This window comes from Homarus americanus, unplaced genomic scaffold, assembly GCF_018991925.1.
Source record: "Homarus americanus isolate GMGI-L3 unplaced genomic scaffold, GMGI_Hamer_2.0 scaffold23578, whole genome shotgun sequence".
Classification (NCBI taxonomy): domain Eukaryota; kingdom Metazoa; phylum Arthropoda; class Malacostraca; order Decapoda; family Nephropidae; genus Homarus; species Homarus americanus.
Genome location: NW_024733231.1, coordinates 8,761,966 through 8,783,140, shown reverse-complemented (window position 1 = coordinate 8,783,140; position 21,175 = coordinate 8,761,966). Strand labels below are relative to the sequence as shown.

The window sequence follows — 21,175 nt, the reverse complement described above, 5'->3', positions numbered from 1 at the left end:
TATGGAATACGTCGAAGTGTCTCTGTCTCTCGATATAATAATTATTGCCCTTTTGTTTTTTTAGGTCTAAGCGGTTCAAGCTATTGTCTTCAGACCATCAGATGTTTATTTCGGAAAGTCATTTACGAAAACAAGAAACGAGTGAGTGAATGGCAACGCGAGAAGGGAGAGTGTGTGATTGTTCTTGAATCCGGCCACACTATATGATAACCACACTGCACGATAGCCACAGTGCATGATGACCACAAATCATGATAACCACTACATGATAACCATAGAGGAAAAAGACAAATGAGTAAGAAAAAATAAACAGACGACCAATGAAAGTAAATGTCATGATGTTGATAAAGGTCTAGGTGAGGGAGAGTCAGTTCCTCAGTTCCCGAGGGTAGAGAGGCACTTTACCACTCTATAACACATCACATCTACTTCCTAACAAATATAGAGTTTATGATTACTTTATAAATATTGTGTTTTTCTTAATAGCTGTGAGAATATGTTGATACAAGTTACTTTTCTACTTGTGTATTATGATATGTTACAGGGTGTTGCAGTGTTACAGGGTGTTGCAATGTTACAGTATGTCCTAGTGTTACAGGGTGTTGTAGTGTTACAGGGTGTTACAATGTTACAGGGTGTTGCAATGTTACAGGGTATTGGCTTGTTACAGGGTGTTGCGATGTTACAGGGTATTGCCTTGTTACAGGGTGTTGTAGTGTTACAGAGTGTTACATTGTAACAAGGTGTTGCAGTGTAACATTATTGCAGTGTAACGATGCAAATAGTTGCACATGAACTGAGGCCTAGTGATTAACCTGACTTATCGTTATAATACTGTAATAAGACTAACCATTTCTATAGCATCTGGGAGAATTTAGTTGATTAGAAATAGTGTAAATCCTCGGTAGAGTTTCACTGTACTACATGGTGACTGAGTATGAATGTTCACAGAGTTGCCATGCTTAGTGACCGGTGAAGGTGTTGACTGAAGGTGTAGGAGGTTACAACATGGGTGTAGGAAGGTGTGGGTGGTGTGTGGCTGCCTGGTGTTGGGATAAATGGTCACTTTACCTTTCTGCTGTTTTGGCTGGACCTGCTCTTTTCTTTCTTCTTTCTTCTTTCTTCTTACTCTTCTAATTTTATTCTTTCTTCTATGCACCTCATGTGAGACACGTCCGCGCAGTCTATATTTATAAGACTAAGTGCTCTTCCCCTCTCACTGTCACCCTCTCTCACCCTCACCCCTTAACACCTTCCTCACGAGTAAGGACAAAACACATAACAAACACTCACTACCATTAGCCATCACTTCACCACCATCAGGAAGGTCTACACTCAAGTCACCAGGATAAAATTTTATCAGTGGTCGAGTTTACAATAACAAGACTAGTAGGAAAAATGACATGGTATAATTTTATGGAAATTAGTCAGTAAATTATATCATTGATTTTATTTAATTTAAGACGTTTTTCAATATCACAATGCACTGTAGACCAAAGTGTACCTGAATTATTAGGGTAAGGTAAGGTTAGGTTAGGCTAGGTTAGTTTAGATTGGGTAAGGTACGCTAATTGGGTCAGTAAAGATTATATTTACTTAAAAGCTACAAACTTCATATATATTTTGTAACTAGCAGCTGATCACCATTTAAGTGACTGGCGATGGCTGTGTGGATAATTGTCCTTCTTACACACTTCATCAGGGAAAGATAACTTCTGGGTAAAGTTCTTGCGTTTTATTGGTCAGGAATAAATATGAACAAGGTAATATGTTATCAGTTAACCATAGGAGGGTGTGGGTGTGTAGGCTGGGGCGGGGGAGTAGGATGGCTGGTAGTGAGGGTACTGAGCCTCTCCCTGGTAAGAGACTTGGGCCACGTAGCCTGAGTCTCCGTTGACATTGTAAGTCACAGTCTGCAGACGACCGTCGGGAAGCTGCACAGAGTACGACCCCTGGGTGTCGTAGCCGTCACGGTTCTCCTGGTGGCCGAAGTCGTTACCGGAATAGTCGTCCTTCACGGCGTAGTTATAGGTGTAGTGAGGAACAGTCTGGGGAAGATTCAATAAAAATATTATTATATATAATGGACAAATATTCTACTTCGCAACACATCTATTGAACCCTGTAATGCATTATTATATTTACAGTCTTTTGTATGACAGAATAACTATATATTTGCTTGAGAGAAAATATAAAACTAATAGGGGGACTTACATTATATGATGGTGCAGGCCTGTAGGATGGAGTTGGGGCGTAGGTTGGAGTGGGCCTGTAGGATGGAGTGGGCCTGTATGATGGAGTGGGCTTGTAGGAGGGAGTGGGACTGTATGATGGAACAGGCCTGTAGTGGGCAGGCCTGTAGGATGGAGTTGGAGAGTGACCATAGCGGGGCCTGGACGGGGCAGCCACAACGACAGCCAATAAAGTTAGAGCAAGAACGACCTGTGTAGAGGAACAGCGGACGTAATTCACCACACCAGTATTTTACACGCACCAGCCTCACATGATCCACTTTCTTTTTCCTATGTTTGGTGCAGTAATATAGACCTGAACTAACATTTTTTTTAGCCACTATGCAATTTGCTAAACTGTAATGAAAAGGTTGTTGCTCTTCACGATATTTCAGTTCTCATACTTCCTATAGGCAGCAAGACGTAACTTAACTCAATACTTTAAAACGATAATTATTTAAGGTTAACATAGTCTATCAATCTATTTACAGTTTTTTGTATTTAATCCGTTTTTCAATGTCAAGACTAACACTGGAATGATATCTGAAACAACTCGATATAATTAATATGTAAAGAAGTCATATTGGAGTACATTGTGTTATAGCAAATATTATCATCGTAGCGTAAGTATATGAACAACAACACTCTATAGGATGTACTAGTGTAGTCTTGGCTCACCTTCATATTGTGGGAGATGAGAGGAACTGTGTTGTTGACTGCCAGAGCTTCCCACTTATATACTCACTCAGTGCCATGGTGAAGGAGGAGGCAGGGAGGGGGGCAAGGAGAGAGGAAGGGGGAGTGAGGGGGAGTTCTGGGTTCCTCTGAAAGGTGGGTCTTGACCCTGATTTGTCATAGGCCACGCCCTCTTACTGTCAAATCGTTAACCTTGTGAACTGTACCAAACACCTCGATGCACTCTCATGTTGGTACGTGTTGGTCGGCAACTATATATTTGTTATGAGCCGCGAATTGTATGAAAAAAAATATATTTAAATCAAAATTCTTTCATTTCTTTTTAATCAGCATTTACCATTCAAGTTTGTTTAAATTTCAAAAACATTGAATAATGCAATAGATTATTTACACAATCATAACAACATCTCTGGGTGTTTGTAGGGATAGAAAGTGAAGAAAGATATTCAATTATCAAAAGAATTAAGTGGATAGGTAAAAGCAAAATAATGTTATCAGATGAAGAGGAAGTGAAGACATACTTAATCTGAATATAAGTGTACTTGTTTTGACGAGTAGGAGTAGGAGTAAAGGCAGAATGAGAGTCAGGAGAAGGGAAGAGTTTCAGGGTATGATGCTTTATCTCTGACGTCAGAGCACGAACGACTAAGAGAAAGACTTAGTTTAGTAAAATAAAAGATGTTGGATTACTTCCCAGACACGATGACTTCCGCTTTGTGGTCAGCATATCCTGAGGCGTCGTGGCCAGTTAAGCGATAATCATCCCAGGGAAACTCATAGTTTAAACCACGCGAGGAAGACCACCGAGCCTTCCCAGAGCGTAGCCGTCGGTGTGGACAGGGAGGGAGTGAGGGTGGATGTATTATGACTAGAAGACCACCAGGAAACTCCCCAAAAAGTTAAAAGTGAAAAAGAACTCAATTGTGTAAGAAAACTGTTTGTGATAACAAGGTATTAGGATTGGATGCTTGATTATTATCTATCTATGACCTTAACCTGGAGTGAATAAAGGGTCTTGACTCTACTGGGATCATCCACGGTAGTGTTGAAACATTCTTTATTGTGTAAAGTGTATTCTCCTGCAACAAGGGATCCCGCGAAGAGATCAATATCCGTGACAAGTGGTGAAGTAGTTGAAGAATTCCACATAACTGAGGAGTCAGGTGGAAGATAAAGGACATAGAAGGTAAAGAAGATTTAATGGTGAAGTTTGTTGTCAGATATCTGGTAGAGGTGAGTAGAGGCAGCCTAGATAACTGGTGTCAGAGAGAAAGATAATGTCAGGAGATATAGACAGATGATAACATTCCACAGAGGAATGGTTGTCAGGGAAGCAGTGAAGGCTGCAGAAGGAAGTGGAGTCGGGTCTTACGTCAGTCAGCAATTACTGTCCCCCGACAATCCACCCTCTTTAAGACGAAGGAGCCGTCTGCACCCTGGAGGCCCCTAACGTTCCTCCTGGGAAGGAAATAAGGAAATGATTGTGGTTATGTGCTGGTGGACGTCAAGGAAAACCTGAGATTCAGCCTAGTGCACCCAGATTGGGTGTAAACACGAGAAGACGATGTGAGGGTGGTCCAGTACCCCGGAGTAAGTGTGAGAGCGGGAAAGAACAGCTCAGGTAAGCACGTCAAGAGTATGGCGCACTATATTTTAACAGACCTCAGATGGTAGTGTTTCAGCAGGTTAAAACAGCTTAGCCATCTCTATAACGCAAGCTCATATTTTTCCACTTGTTACGATAAGTTCACGGGATGAGGGCACATCTCTTGCCTCTTGTACTAAGCGTTGTTGGTTCGATCCCGGATCACCCCAATTCCACCCAGCTGTAATTCGTACCGTACTTAACTATATAGTTGGGAGGTGAAGGTATTCGAATGCAGTGCCGACCACGATGCCGCCCTGTGTGCTGTGTTGACACTGTCCCTTACAAACAGTCATGGCTATGGGACCCTCTTTCACCTTCACTTTCACGATAAACTCAGGTGAACTAACTACCGCCATGACTTGGAATTTGATACATATAAGCGCTGTTTAAGTTTAGATATCAGTATCACAACTCTGTGTTCCTTATTGATGATTTTTCGTAATTGTCGAACACTAGAGAAGGCGCTGATGCAAGACGTTGTTTATCACATCAATTTCATTTCATATTGTGAAACAAAACTAAATTTAAGTGACTTCTTCATATTCGCTAATACTGCAAGACGCCCAATACTGCATCAATCAGAAACTTCTCTGGTATAACACTTCAATTAGTTTGTCAAGTCCCACGCGCCTGAAGCCGCTACCTCACTGTACATAATCTAGAATTCCCTCCTAATTAAAGGCAACAATAAATTGATAGATATTATTGGACCATAAAACATTCACACTGGTATAATACAATTACAGGAATGTCAGCAGCAGCAGTAGTCCTACAACCGTCTGCCTCGCAGTTTTGTTTTATCTCTGCCTCCAAATACACTAGCAGATAAGTCCCTGTAGGTCTGTGCATGCTACACGTCCCTTCTCAAGTGAAATACTAAAAACAAAAAATACTTTTTCATCCATTCAGTTTCCTCTTCTTTAGTTACTCCATCTAGTGAGTCTTGTGACAACTAATACAGGTTGAGGTGACAGGTATAACCAAGATTTGTTGTGCTTGTAACCACGAGCTAACTACTTTACCAAATCAGGCAGATGACCTTTTGTTTTTGTGTTTTAAGCAGAACTCCAGATTTCACTTAAACTAGTGGTTGAATTTAGGAACCGAGAAGGAAAATTTAGAGGTGTCTTACGCTGATACTTTATCTAGAAATACTATGATTAATCTTACTTCTATATAAAACTAAGTCAGGTTTGTTTTCCAGGAGTAACTTTCTCCTCCTAGTCTGTGTCCCCCAAAATGTTTATGGACTCGCCTGAGTGGTAATGGTGAAGACAACCAACCTTCAAGTTGATCCAACTCATTTTTGTAGACTACTTACAAGTTTCGAGTTACAGATCCGCCCACAAATAAACACACGGTATGGATCACAAAAATAACCTTCAGGTCAAAATTGGCTAATGGATGAAAATAATTCCTTACTAAAGTTGAGCCAAGTTGTAAATAATAATACTGTAGAACGTTCTATAACAAAACCTGAAAAAAAAATCAGATTGACAAATATGTAACGAGGAACTCTTGAACTTTGATGATATGATATGAGAATCAATCGTCGAAAAGGATAGCAAAAGGAAATGAATGATTTCTTTAGATTTACTTAGAAATTATGATAAATATTTCTTTCCCTTTTCGGTCAAGAAAGGGAGTTAGCCATAGGCGGGTGTGGGTGTGTAGCTTGGTGCTGGTCTGTAGGCTGGGGCAGGGGAGTAGGATGGCTGGTAGTGGGGGTACTGAGCCTCTCCCTGGTAAGAGACTTGGGCCACGTAGCCAGAGTCTCCGTTGACAGTGTAAGAAACAGTCTGCAGACGACCGTCGGGAAGTTGCACGTAGTACGATCCCTGGGTGTTGTAGCCGTCACGAGCTTCCTCGTGGCCGAAGTCGTTGCCGGAGTAGTCGTCCTTCACGGCGTAGTTGAAGTTGTACTGGGGAACAGTCTGGAAGATTGAATTAAAGACTGTTTTTAACCTTGTGCTTCAGTAAATAAAAGTTGGTTCATCTTTGATAAAGTATAACGAATGGGCCTACTATTGCACAGTTGATGTAACATTAATTCTTACCTGTGTGGCACGAATCTTTAATACTAATTGGAAATCGACATGTGTCTTACATTATAAGACGGGGCTGGATTGTAGGACGGCGCAGGCCTGTAGGAGGGAGCTGGGGCGTAGGTTGGGGCGGGAGTGTATGATGGAGTGGGCCTGTAGGACGGGGCGGGCCTATAGGACGGGGCGGGCCTGTAGGATGGAGTGGGCCTGTAGGACGGGGCAGCCATAACCACACCCACCAGTGTTAGAACAAGAACGACCTGTGTAGAGGAACAAAAGACATAATGTTCAGTAAAAGACGACAGCAACATCACTCACATGTTAAACGTACCAGCCATATAAACAATATATCAAAAAATGTCTAAAACATAGACATCTTTAAAATCAAAAGGAAAACATTAAAAATAATCCGTATACCCTGTAGTATTAGCTCACCTTCATGTTGGTTGGTTATGAGAGACTGTGTGTTGTGAACGCCTCTCCCCTCCCTTATATACTCGCTGCCAAGGTTAGTGTGGGTGGAGGAGGAGGGGGGAAGCTGGGCAACGTTCTGGGTCCTCAGGTGAATGACAGGTGGGAGGGTCTCAGGTCACCACTACTACCATGCCAACTTACCTACAGGGCATTAACCTTTACATAAGAGATTGGTGTCGAGATATGTATACATGTTATTATAAAATTCATAAACGCGTAAGATTAAGTTACAAAATAAAACTCTTAATTAGAGATGAAGCAAAGGCTCTGAACATTTGATTATATGTTCTGATGATGACTTGAAATACTGTCGAGACTAAACAAACTTCCCTTTCTATTTTCTCTAACTTCCTTGTGAGGTTTTAGGTGTGTCTACAGCTCCAGGGTATTACCTACATTACTGATATATCATGTTTTGGTCCTTGACTGATCCATGACTTCAGTAATCACGTAATATCTCTCTGCCGCTGTTGTTGTCCAGTAACAATGAACTCACTTTGTATCAGACATTAGCTTTGTAAAGTGATGCTGAAACAACTACCCTCAGTGATGTTGATCTCAAAACTCAGATAGGAGAATTATATCACTATTTTGGCTATTTCTATGGTTTCTAATATGCTGAATGGTAAAACAAATGCCATAAGTTCCTTTTCATTCGCGTTAATCCTGTTTTATACTGCTAAGGTGAATTAAGATGAAGGGAACACCTTAGACTGAGGGGCAATACAAGCTGGGATAACTGTATCACATGAAGCAGTAGGACCAGTGCATATGAGCTCGGATGGTACCGCTAGCATAGCATACAGACACCACAACTTCCTCCAAATTGAATTCAACAGTAAACTGGTGAACCAAAGAATCATTGTTATTGTAAGAAGACAGATGAGAACACTTACCTGGTCCTGGAGGTACGTGATACTTAACCCTTCTGCTATTAATTTTCTCTTCTTAATGATCAGGCGACTCAGGTGATAACTAATGCTGGAATACCTTAACAGTTTGTATAATTGGAAACTAAAGGGTTGTGTTCGCAGTAGGAAAAAAACTGCTTATGTACTGAGGGTCAATGAAGTCTTATAAGTCGTGGAAACAGTTCTCATGTTTTCAGGTATAAAAATTATCGAAAGTTTTCACCTAAAAATTGTAACCAGGGAAATGCTTATAAATTTAGGTCCCCAAGTATTGTCGTGGATGGATAACTTAGTGCTAACTCCAATGCTTTCTAGGGTTATCTACAGGGCAAATTTTGGGGACGGATTCAATTTATTTTCAATGTTGTGACATGTAACGTAATCTTGAGCATTACTTCACTACACGAGCACTGTTGAGTTGTTGGAAGGCTGAAAGTTAATGCTTCAAATACACAATCAATAGCTAGTTATCAGCAGGCAAAAAATTAGTTATGTCTCGCAGGTAGACTCTGTCATACTTAAAAATTCTTGGAGTGTGATCTGATAGTTGTCTTAATTTTTTTAACTCCGATTTCATCTTCTGCCCTTTCATGCATAAAAACTTTCAATATACTTCTATGACATTGGTTGGTTATGGCGGTGTCCATCAACCGTCAGATGTCGCACTACACATTTCTCCCCACTTATTTTGTCCTCAACCATTTAAGTTGGAACTCTTCTCAGGGCACCGCTTCTGAGGATGACCCGTTGCACTATTTTAATGTAAGAATAAGCAGCTTTTTGCTGTTCCAGTCTCCTGTGTTTTACATTAATCACTGTTGCGGTTTTATAAACGTCAACTGTTTTTCGTCTGGTGGGTAGACAAGTACTGGGTTAACACCAACCCAAGAATCACACTATCAATGGAGTCGTCTTGTTAGCAGATGGCAAGAAAAACTTGTTCTGATGATGAGACCTGAAGAACTATATTGGTAGTTTGTAAGAGACTCAATTTAAGACGAGATGATCTTGAGTCTACCTGATGTAAGTAACTGTCATGTACTGAACAAAGAGGTCAAACATGAAATTCGTTGTTTCTTGAATCTTCTTTATTAAAAATAATACATATTTATCAACTCTATTTCCACCAATAATGAGAGTTAGCCATAGGCGGGTGTGGGCGTGTAGCTTGGTGAAGGTCTGTAGGCTGGGGCGGGGGAGTAGGATGGCTGGTAGTGAGGGTACTGAGCCTCTCCCTGGTAAGAGACTTGGGCCACGTAGCCAGAGTCTCCATTGACAGTGTAAGTCACAGTCTGCAGACGACCGTCGGGAAGCTGCACGTAGTACGACCCCTGGGTATTGTAGCCGTCACGAGCTTCCTCGTGACCGAAGTCGTTGCCAGAGTAGTCGTCCTTCACGGCGTAGTTGAAGTTGTACTGGGGAACAGTCTGGAAGATTGCAGTAAAGAATAACATGATCCTATTATTACACCGTTGATGTCAATATATTTCTTATCTGCACGCCACAAGAACCGACAAAAAAAAATAATGGACACAAGTGACTTACATTATAAGACGGGGCTGGATTGTAGGATGGGGCAGGCCTGTAGGAGGGAGCTGGGGCATAGGTCGGGGCAGGCGTGTATGATGGAGTGGGCCTGTAGGACGGGGCGGGCCTATAGGACGGGGCGGGCCTGTAGGATGGAGTGGGCCTGTAGGACGGGGCAGCCATAACCACACCCACCAGTGTTAGAACAAGAACGACCTGTGTAGAGGAACAAAAGACATAATGTTCAGTAAAAGACGACAGCAACATCACTCACATGTTAAACGTACCAGCCATATAGACAATATATCAAAAAATGTCTAAAACATAGACATCTTTAAAATCAAAAGGAAAACATTAAAAATAATCCGTATACCCTGTAGTATTAGCTCACCTTCATGTTGGTTGGTTATGAGAGACTGTGTTGTGAACGCCTCTCCTCTCCCTTATATACTCGCTGCCAAGGTTAGTGTGGGTGGAGGAGGAGGGGGGACGCTGGGCAACGTTCTGGGTCCTCGGGTGAATGACAGGTGGGAGGGTCTCAGGTCACCACTACTACCATGCCAACTTACCTACAGGGCATTAACCTTTACATAAGAGATTGGTGTCGAGATATGTATACATGTTATCATAAAATTTCACAAACACGTAAAATTAAGTCAGTGACTAAAACTCTCTATTAGAAATTAAGCAAAGGCTCTGACCATTTGATTTTATGTTCTGATGAGGACTTGAAATACTGTCGAGACTAAACATACTTCCCTTTCTATTTTCTCTAACTTCCTTGTGAATTTTTAGGTGTGTCTACAGCTCCAGGGTATAACCAACATGTTTTGGTCCTTGACTGATCCCGGACTTCAATAATTACGAAATAACTATCTGTCGTTGTTTGTTGTCCATTGACTATGAACTTACTTTCTATCAGACATTAACTTCGTTAAATGAAAGTTAAATAACTACCCTCCCTTACAGTATAGTCTGCAACATGCAGTGCATTTGTGATGTTTATCTCAAAACTCAGATAGGAGAATTGTATCACTGTGTTGCCTATTTCTATGGTTCCTAATATGCTGAACTTTAAGACAAATTTCATAACTTCCTTTTCATTTTCATTAATCCTGTTTTACACTGCTAAGATGAATTAAGCTGAAGGGAATGTGTAAGACTGAGGAGTAATACAATCTGGGATAACCGTATCACATGAAGCAGCAGGGGTGACAGGGGCGAGACGGTAAACACTAGACTGGAGAGTCTTATTAATTTGGTATGAGCCATTAATTATTACGCAACTTACCGCTACCATAGTCTACAGAATCCACAGCTTCCTTTAAATTGAAGCCAACAGTAAACTGGTCGACTGCAGAAACATTGTTATTGTAAGAAGACAGGTGAGAATACTTGCCTGGTCCTGGAGGTATGTGATACTTGTCCGTTTTGCTATTTTTTTCTCTTCGTAATGATCAGACGACTGAGTTGATGACTGATGCTGGTATAAGAAACCGGTGTAAAATGCTTATTAGATCAAGTCCATCAGTGTGTTTTGATCCATAAAACCTTAACAGTTTGTACTATTGGAAACTAAAGGGTTGTGTCCACAGTAGAAAAAAGACGCTTGTGTGCTGAGGTCTAATGAAGTCTTGTATATCGTGTAACAATTCTCATTATTTCAAGTATACAAATTATTGAAAGTTTTCAACTAAAAAGTTTAACCAGGGAAATGTTTCCAAAAATAGGTCCCTGTGTATTGGCGTAGATGGACAACTTAGTAAAAACACCAACGTTTCCTCGGGTTCTCTATAAACAGGGCAACTTTTGTGTCCGATTCCACTGATTTTCATTGTAGTGACACGTGACGTAATCTTGAGCATGGACATGTTTCTGCTGGCGTTACTTCACTACACGAACACTATTGAGTTGTTGGTAGGCTGAAGCTTAATATAATGCCTCAAAGACACAATCAATAGCTAGTTATCAATAGGTTAAAGATTAGTACAGCTCTCGCAAGTAGACTCGTTATACTTAAGAATTCTTGGAGTGAGTTTAGTTAGTCATCATTTTGTAACTCCGATTTCGTCTTCTGCCGTTTCATGCATAAATCCTTTCAATATAGTTCTATGACATTGGTTGGTTATGGCAGTGTTCATCAACCGCTCTATGACGCATTACACATTTCTCCACATGTGTCTTGTCTTCAACTGCTTCTGAGGATGACCCGTCTCAGTATTTTAGTGTAAGGATAAACAGGTTTTTGGTGTTCCAGTGGCCTGTGTTTTGGTCTTATAAATGTCTCCTGTTTTTTCGACTGGTGGGTAGACAGGTACTGTGTTAACACCGACCCACCATCTCACTATCGATGGTGTCGTCTTGTTAGCAGATGGCAATAAAAACTCAATGTATGACGAGGTGTTCTTGAGTCTACCTGATGTAAATAACTGTCATGTACTGAAGAAAGATCTCAAACATGAAATTCATTGTTTCTTGAATCTTCTTTATTAAAAATAATACATATATATCAACACTTTTTCCACCAATAATGACGGTTAGCCATAGGAGGGTGTGGGTGTGTAGCTTGGTGCAGGTCTGTAGGCTGGGGCGGGGGAGTAGGATGGCTGGTAGTGGGGGTACTGAGCCTCTCCCTGGTAAGAGACTTGGGCCACGTAGCCAGAGTCTCCGTTGACAGTGTAAGTCACAGTCTGCAGACGACCGTCGGGAAGCTGCACGTAGTACGACCCTTGGGTGTTGTAACCGTCACGAGCTTCATCATGGCCGAAGTCGTTGCCGGAGTAGTCGTCCTTCACAGCGTAGTTGAAGTTGTACTGGGGAACAGTCTGGAAGATTGCAGTAAAGATTTGTTATACATTGTGGTTTTCAAATAAAAGTTGGTTCAACTTCTAATAAACAATAACACGATCCTATTATTACACAGCTGATGCATTTTTTTTTTATCTGGACGACACAAGATCTGACATAAAATTTGAAATGGACACAAGTGACTTACATTATAAGATGGGGCTGGATTGTAGGATGGAGCAGGCCTGTAGGAGGGAGCTGGGGCGTAGGTTGGGGCGGGAGTGTATGATGGAGTGGGCCTGTAGGACGGTGCGGGCCTGTAGGACGGGGCAGGCCTGTAGGACGGGGCGGGTCTGTAGGATGGAGTGGGCCTGTAGGACGGGGTAGCCATAACCACACCCACCAGTGTTAAAACGAGAACGACCTGTATAGAGGAAAGACAAACCTAATATTTAGTAAAATATAACAACAACATCAATCATAATCTAAATACACCAGCCATATAAACAATATATCACAATATGTCTAAAACGAAAATATTTTTAAAAATCAAAAGGAAAAAAACCAAAAATCCGTATAGTAGTATTGGCTCACCTTCATGTTGGTTACTGTTGAGAGACTGTGTTGTGGCCATTACACTTCCCTCTTATATACTTGCTGCCAAGGTTAGTGTGTGTGGAGGAGGAGGAGGAGGGGTGAGGCAGGGCGGTGTTCTAGGTCCTCAGGTGAATGACAGGTGGGAGGGTCCAGCATTACTTCTGTCATTTACCACGCCCATCCTATCACCAATTTTAGTTCCTGCATGACATAATAAAACTGTTACTGTTACTTAATGTGATTTTAAGTTAGATAATTATTCACACTTATACTTTATACGTAATTATTGACTACAGTTACTTACATGTATTCACCACAGCCGTTTATTCACCACACTTACTAATCCATCACAGTTATTCATTACAGATACTCATTCATCAAAACTATTAATCTAAGCTGCATAAAATTCCGCATCACTGAGTTATTATTTAGACACGAAGAACATATTAAGAATGCCGAATGTAATGTTATCCGTCTTAGTCCAGATTTATTTAATATTTTTGACGTTGGGACAAACAATTATCTTCCAAAATCCGTATAATTTTCTTATTTTATTGCATATGAATCATTAGAGAGAGAGAGAGAGAGAGAGAGAGAGAGAGAGAGAGAGAGAGAGAGAGAGAGAGAGATTATATTGTGTTTTGTCTTGATGTTTTTTAAAGGTGATGTATAGTATAGTAGATTTTTTGTGCACTTTCGATCCATTTTTTTTTAATTATCTGTATACCAGTTCAGTGAGTCGGTGAGATACATTCTGACACTCCAAGTCAAGAGGAAATAATAACAAATCCATAGAAATGTGGGTTGTGGTTCAGAGGAAACTATAATAAGTATCTATTTAGCCTTGAGCACTTTAGAGATCAAGAATTTCACGGTGTAAACTACGAAAACACTACTAGACGATTCATCTCTTGTCTCTGAATCAACACAATCCATCGTTACTTGTTATTACATCATGAACAACCTCGTTAGTTCATGAACCAGTTTCGTTGATTGTTTCATCGTTGCCTCATAAGCCATTGGAATGCAAATTTTCTTCATTACATCAGAAGATAATGAGTTACATCGTCTTATAACCGGTGAACCACTTGAATGAACTATCACACGAGACACAATGAAGCAGTTACTGACCTACTCACGGGTACAGGTGGGTATTGTCACCTTGTCGTCTGAGTTGTGGGCCAAAAAAATTCCAGTGTCAGATCAATGTGAAACAAATGATTTTTTTTTATTCAAGAGTATTTAACTTATTCAGTCTATCAAAGCGTTCTAATTATGTTTTCTTTCACAGTATATAGGACCTTTATTACCTCCCCCCCTTCACACACACACACATCCGCGCATCCAATTTTTCAACTTTATCAATCCACCTAAGTCACCCATTCCACTCACACGCCCATTACCCACCTCAACCTCCCACCCACACATCTACCACCCACCTTACCCTCCGACCCACACTACACCCACCCACCCACCCACCCACACTTTACACACCCTGCACCCACACCACCCACTTTACCCTTACATCATGAGGACTAATGTGATAAAGTTACGAGATATTAACCAGAAGACCTTAACCAATGAAGCTTGAGACATTAACCAATAACGCCATAATACATTAACTAATAAAGCCATAATACATTAACTAATAAAGCCATAATACATTAACTAATAACGCCATAATACATTAACTAATAACGCCATAATACATTAACCAATAACGCCATAATACATTAACTAATAACGCCATAATACATTAACCAATAACGCCATAATACATTAACTAATAACGCCATAATACATTAACTAATAACGCCATAATACCTTAACTAATAACGCCATAATACATTAACCAATAACGCCATAATACATTAACTAATAACGCCATAATACATTAACCAATAAAGCCATAATACATTAACTAATAACGCCATAATACATTAACCAATAACGCCATAATACATTAACCAATAAAGCCATAATACATTAACTAATAACGCCATAATACATTAACCAATAACGCCATAATACATTAACCAATAAAGCCATAATAATTAACATTAATACATTAACTAATAACGCCATAATACATTAACCAATAACGCCATAATACATTAACCAATAAAGCCATAATACATTAACCAATAAAGCCATAATACATTAACCAATAAAGCCACAAAGCCTAACCAATAAACCCATTAACCAATAAACCATTAGAATCTAAACAGAGAACCATTAATTGACACCATTAAGAAATTAATTTATAAACTGAACATCTGAGACATAAATAAATTACAACCCCACTATTAACACCTTGTTGTATTAATAATAAAGTTATTAATTATTGCCTTCTTAATTAATTACTATTTGGTGATTAAATAATGAGCAGATAGTGGTTTAGATTATTGTTGTATAATTACTCAGGCTTAATGGTTTTAACTATAATGATCCTGTAATTAGCCTATTTGTATTATATGTATTTATGCCTGTATGATTATGCCACTTAAACCTGAAAAGTTAAACCACATTGAGGAGTTAAACCATATAGAGGAGTTAAACCATTAGAAGAGGATAATTAAACCATTAAAACTTAAAGATAATCAACCATTAGAACTAAAAAAATAAACCAATTCCACATAAAAAATTAAACCATTAAGATGAAAAGTTAAACCAAATTGAACTTGAGTAATTAAACCGTTACGAGTTAAACCATTAAAACTTAAACCACCAAGACTTGAAAGAGTTAAAGTCATGAGAGATTTATCCATCATACTCTATACTACGGAGGCGAGCCATTAAGCCATATCACTGACTCGAGCCATTAAGTCATGTCACTGAACCTTGGGTAGAGATATATATATATATATATATATATATATATATATATATATATATATATATATATATATATATATATATATATATATATATATATATATATAGTTTATCTGGTAATTGTAATGGTTTAATTCCTTCTACAGAAAAACCGAGGTTGAATATTTCTGGTTGCGTAAGTCAGCCCTATGCCCGTCTTTTCTGACAAACTGATAATGTCTTTCCGAATTAGGGGGGTGATGGAGGAGGTATTGGAGATGGGGTGGGTGGAGGAAGTGGTGGAGAGGTGAGGTAGTGGAGGTATGTGGGTGGAGGTAGTGATGGAGGAGGCGGTGGTGGAGAGGTGAGAGAGGGGGAGAGAGGTCTGACTTCGCCGCTGTTGTAACCAAGGTGGAGGAGTGGCAGTGAAAGTGGGGCTACCTAATAGTGATCTGGTTGAGTTTGGGTTCTCAGCACAACATTATCTAACACCTAGAGTAACCCTCCCTACCCTACCCTCCCTCCTTCCCGTCCCGTCCCTTCCCTTCCCTCCCCTCCCTTCCTCCGACCCCTGCTATATTATTGTCTCATGCTGACTAGCTGATGTGACTGTCTGTGTGTGTGTGTGTGTGTGTGTGTGTATGTGTATGTGTGTGTGTGTGTATATGTGTGTGTGTGTGTGTGTGTATGTGTGTGTTGTTATTGTACACTCACTATGTTTAGGAATTACTGGATAGATATAGAAACATTGTGGATATTATATTTATAGAAACTACTTTCCACGTGAATGATTTTGTGTTTTCGAGTGTGTATGTGTGTGTGTATGTGTGTGTATGTATGTATGTATGTGTGTGTGTATTGGTCCCTTATGTGTATAGAATATGGGGATAATTATCCTTCCCTCTCTTTTTGTTTTCCTCCTCTCTCCTCCTGTTTCTCCACGTCCACCTTCTCTACTTCTTCCTCCCCCCCACCCCCCCAGCCATAAAACACGAACCTTAGGCTAAGTTCCACCTACGAGGAGAAACACAGACTAACAACAGCCAATTACAGTGAACCACAGACGTCAGAAAAACAAATATGAATTTATTTATTAATAGCAACAACCAATAGAGAGGCAAGGAGTCTAGAGGCGTTTTCATGAGGTTCAGTTAGGTTAGGATAGCATAGATAAGGTTAGGATAGGATAGATTAGGTTAGGGTAGGTTAGGGTAGGTTGGGTAGTATATGTTACGATAGGGTAGGATAGGTTAGGCAACTGCTAGGGTATTTAGTCATCAGGTAAAACAAGCTAAGGTGCCTAAATCTTCAGGTGATCCAATTAATACATCCTGACTCCTAACACAGGTAAGCTCGTGAGAACCCCGCGGTCATCACGGCTAGTTGCCAGGTAACTAAGTGTATGACCTAGTTTAGTATATTGTACGTTTATTCCTACTTATATCCAGGTTAAGTTACAACCAATGATATATGGGAAGATTATAGGAATACTTCTTTCAAGCTATAAAACAAGATTTGGATCACGTGAAGATTAGACACCGAAGCTTATTTTCACCTGAGCAATGGCTATAAGTTATAAAGGCAAAACATCATATTAAGTCACAGATTACTTCCCTAACTTGTAAATTTAGGGACCCATTTACAGCTGGGTGGACTAAGAGTGCCTAGGGATCAAACCAGTGACCCTTCAGACAAGACGCGAGTACTGTATCTACTCAGCCACTGTACCCAAATGACCAAGTTACAGAGCTTTTACTGTCATTCAGAAATTCAGAATAATACTTTAAGATATTGTCGTTTATACAGAGTGAGTGATTGTGGTGGGTGATTGGTGGTGGCAGTGATCATTGTGGTTAGTGATTGATGATGGTGGTGGTGGTAGTGACAGCGGTTGATGGGTGGTGGTGTTTGGTGACTGGTGGTAGTGGTGGTTTATGTTTGGTGACTGGTGGTAGTGGTGGTTTATGTTTGGTGACTGGTGGTAGTGGTGGTTTATGTTTGGTGACTGGTGGTAGTGGTGGTTTATGTTTGGTGACTGGTGGTAGTGGTGGTTTATGTTTGGTGACTGGTGGTAGTGGTGGTTTATGTTTGGTTGGTGTGGTGGGTTTGGTGACTGGTAGTGGTGGTTTGGTGATGTTTGGTGACTGGTGGTGGTGGTTTATGTTTGGTGACGTGGTGGTTTATGTTTGGTGACTGGTGGTATGTTTGGTGACTGGTGGTAGTGGTGGTTTATGTTTGGTGACTGGTGGTAGTGGTGGTTTATGTTTGGTGACTGGTGGTAGTGGTGGTTTATGTTTGGTGACTGGTGGTAGTGGTGGTTTATGTTTGGTGATTGGTAGTGGTAATTGTGTCTACTGGGTTATGAGTGGTGTTGATGACTGTGATTGGTAGTGGTGACTTGTTTGTAGGCGTGAGTGGTGATTGTGTGGTCGTTAAGTGATAGTGGTGAGCGTGAATGGAGGGGAGTGTGGTCGATAAGTGATAGTTGGTGACTGGTTGTGGTAACTTACAGGTGCACCAACAAGGTCACCAGGCCACACCCTCTCACCAGGCTGACCCAGACCTCCAGCCCGGCCAAGTGTGTAATCATCTCGAGTCATTACCGGCGACTGTGTGACCGAGAACCTCCTGTGTCTGTTGCCTGCTGAACCTGAAGTGTCTGCTGCCTCCTACACCTGCTGCCTGCTACACCTGCTGTGTTTATTGCCTGCTACGCCTGAAGTGTCTGCTGCCTGACACGCCTGCTGTGTCTGCTGCCTGACACGCCTGCTGTGTCTGCTGCCTGACACGCCTGCTGTGTCTGCTGCCTGACACGCCTGCTGTGTCTGCTGCCTGACACTGCCTGCTGTGTCTGCTGCCTGACACGCCTGCTGTGTCTGCTGCCTGACACGCCTGCTGTGTCTGCTGCCTGACACGCCTGCTGTGTCTGCTGCCTGACACGCCTGCTGTGTCTGCTGCCCTGTCTGCTGCCTGACACGCCTGCTGTGTCTGCTGCCTGACACGCCTGCTGTGTCTGCTGCCTGACACGCCTGCTGTGTCTGCTGCCTGACACGCCTGCTGTGTCTGCTGCCTGACACGCCTGCTGTGTCTGCTGCCTGACACGCCTGCTGTGTCTGCTGCCTGACACGCCTGCTGTGTCTGCTGCCTGACACGCCTGCTGTGTCTGCTGCCTGACACGCCTGCTGTGTCTGCTGCCTGACACGCCTGCTGTGTCTGCTGCCTGACACGCCTGCTGTGTCTGCTCTCTGCTGCACCTGAAGTGACTGCTGCCTGCTACACCTGAAGTGACTGCTGCCTGCTACACCTGAAGAGGCTGCTGCCTGCTAAACCTGAAGTGTCTGCTGTCTGCTCTTACTTCACCCTCACTTTCCTCTGCTGTTACCGAGGCTTGAAGGCACAAACAGACGTCTATCACACACACAAAAGCACAAGGTCACGTACTGGTTAAAAGTGAGTGTAAAATAAACACGAGATCTTATTCTGAATGCTTTCAAACACGCGCCCACACCGAGCACACAAACACACGGAGGCAAGCACAAATAAATGCATTCACACACACACACACACACACACATATATAAGCATGCGACATACCTAACCAACCAACCAACCAACCACACACAAACACACCTAAATTGTTTTCCGCGTTGTCATTATCTATGATAATAAAGCCGACGAGAGAGAGAGTAGGAACTAGGATGGGTCAGTGTATATGTGTGTTTATACAGGGACAAGACATGAATTTTATCAATGTAGATTTTACACAACAACAATAAGTACGGTACGATAACGTTTCCACACACACACACTTGGTTTCAGGCATCATTAGGCATTAGGGGTCGTATCACCGAGCTTCGTAATAGTAGGGGTCGTATCACCGAGCTTCGAAAGACTATGGATCGTGTCACTGAGCTTCCTAAGACTATGGGTCGTGTCACTGAGCTTCGTAAGACTAGGGGTCGTATCACCGAGCTTCGTAAGATTATGGGTCGTATCCCGAAGCTTCGTAAGATGAATATTCCTCGTATATAATGATGTAAGTATAATGTAAGTTACGGCACAAGGAAGACACGCATCGAATCTCACCAAGACTCTTAACACCTGTGGTAGACGCATCTGTGATTAATTCTCGTCAAGGTCACAGCAGCTTTGAAAAGTCCAACACCTGAGTCACGTGCCACCTCCCCCACCTCTATCGGTGTACAATATATGACAATAAAGGAGGGTGTGTTTACCATAGCACACCTGAGAGACAGTCAGGTAACTCGAGTACACAATCTTCATTCAGAGCGGAACTGATCAAACACGTGTTAATTCTTGCATACTGGTTCTCACGTATAAACTAGAATTAGGTTTAATGGATTACTCGCAATACAACACAAGCGTAAAGGGATTTATTTTTTAATGAATGAAATCTTAGCGCATATTATACCCTCATTGAGCCCTGACTACTACGCCAGACGTCTGTTCGTTCGTATTCTTGTTGTTTTATGTCTGGATAAGTGAACGACCTCCGTAACACACACACAGACCAACACTAAACTCTCCCCTCTCTCTCTCTCTCTCTCTCACCACACGTATATTTCTCTATATATAGTTCCTCACTCAGTGGTTTTCTGAGTGTGGGTCATACATTCATACGAAACTTATAGGTATTCTCACCCTTATGACATCCAGCTGTTAAGGTTAAAGATCCCTCTACACAATAGGCAAGATAGTGATTTACGATGCCTGGGTAAAATTTATCTCAAACCAACCATGCAATATTTCCCTAAACAAATATATAGGAGAAATAATATATAAAAAAATCCTTACATATTACCAAATTTTATAATCGGTTGTTCTCAAAATAATAATATTTTCTTGGTAATATAATAATGGTTGTTAGTCTATCAAACAAAAGTATGTAAAGTATATGTAGTATTATATTAAAAAATTCCCATATATTATCATCAAAAGACCATGATAAGAAACAAAATACAAAATCATATATACTTTAGTCTATTTTACTATATAGCCAAGGTCTCCTAAACAAATATAGCTTCCTATTATACGTGAAGTAAATTCATTTTTCTCTATCATTTCACGGATTTCAAGTCATCGCAGAAACAGGTTACAACGTAGTCACCAAATTATCAAGTCACTTGGAATCGACTGGGGTGAGATTTGACCGAGGTTCAAGGATCATAGTGTGAACGTTAACCTGGATGAGATTGAACCTCAAAGAACGTTCCTCATACCTCGCAAAATATCACTAACATCACCTCAAATACCCTGGAGGAAATAATGAATTGACGTACTAAATCTATCTCCTTATCATGATATATTACAACCTTGGACCAACGATCTACACCCAATAGGACACTCCTTGTGGACCAGAGAGTATACACACTGAGTTTCAACCAGATCGGGTTAAAGATACCAGAGGAATTTGTGGAATTAGTA

The 21,175-nt window shown here is 41.0% G+C and overlaps 3 protein-coding genes across 5 annotated transcripts; all 3 read right to left on the bottom strand.

Moving 5' to 3' along the window:
* Positions 1-1,720: 1,720 nt before the first annotated feature.
* On the bottom strand, positions 1,721-2,933 carry LOC121869720 (cuticle protein 7-like). The gene is made up of 3 exons (XM_042371283.1): positions 2,910-2,933; positions 2,215-2,442; positions 1,721-2,048 (listed from the first exon to the last, which is right to left on the bottom strand). Exons 1-3 carry the CDS (start codon positions 2,913-2,915, stop codon positions 1,779-1,781), a joined length of 504 nt encoding a protein of 167 aa, XP_042227217.1. The 5' UTR covers positions 2,916-2,933; the 3' UTR covers positions 1,721-1,778.
* A 3,221-nt stretch (positions 2,934-6,154) lies between these two features.
* On the bottom strand, positions 6,155-7,198 carry LOC121869721 (cuticle protein 7-like). The gene is made up of 3 exons (XM_042371284.1): positions 7,056-7,198; positions 6,683-6,880; positions 6,155-6,509 (listed from the first exon to the last, which is right to left on the bottom strand). The coding sequence occupies exons 1-3, from the start codon at positions 7,059-7,061 to the stop codon at positions 6,222-6,224; spliced, it is 492 nt and encodes a 163-aa protein (XP_042227218.1). The 5' UTR covers positions 7,062-7,198; the 3' UTR covers positions 6,155-6,221.
* Positions 7,199-9,078: 1,880 nt separating this feature from the next.
* Positions 9,079-13,011, bottom strand: LOC121869719 (adhesive plaque matrix protein-like). Of its 3 annotated transcripts, none has more exons than XM_042371282.1 (3): positions 12,914-12,921; positions 9,551-9,748; positions 9,079-9,432 (listed from the first exon to the last, which is right to left on the bottom strand). In XM_042371282.1, the coding sequence occupies exons 1-3, from the start codon at positions 12,917-12,919 to the stop codon at positions 9,145-9,147; spliced, it is 492 nt and encodes a 163-aa protein (XP_042227216.1). In that variant the 5' UTR covers positions 12,920-12,921; the 3' UTR covers positions 9,079-9,144. The 3 variants fall into 3 exon arrangements, with proteins under 3 accessions (XP_042227216.1, XP_042227215.1, XP_042227214.1); XM_042371281.1 differs by lacking the exon at positions 12,914-12,921 and adding an exon at positions 9,924-9,954; XM_042371280.1 differs by lacking the exons at positions 9,079-9,432; positions 9,551-9,748 and adding exons at positions 11,997-12,357; positions 12,528-12,743 and having other exon boundaries at positions 12,914-13,011.
* Between the last annotated feature and the right edge of the window lie 8,164 nt (positions 13,012-21,175).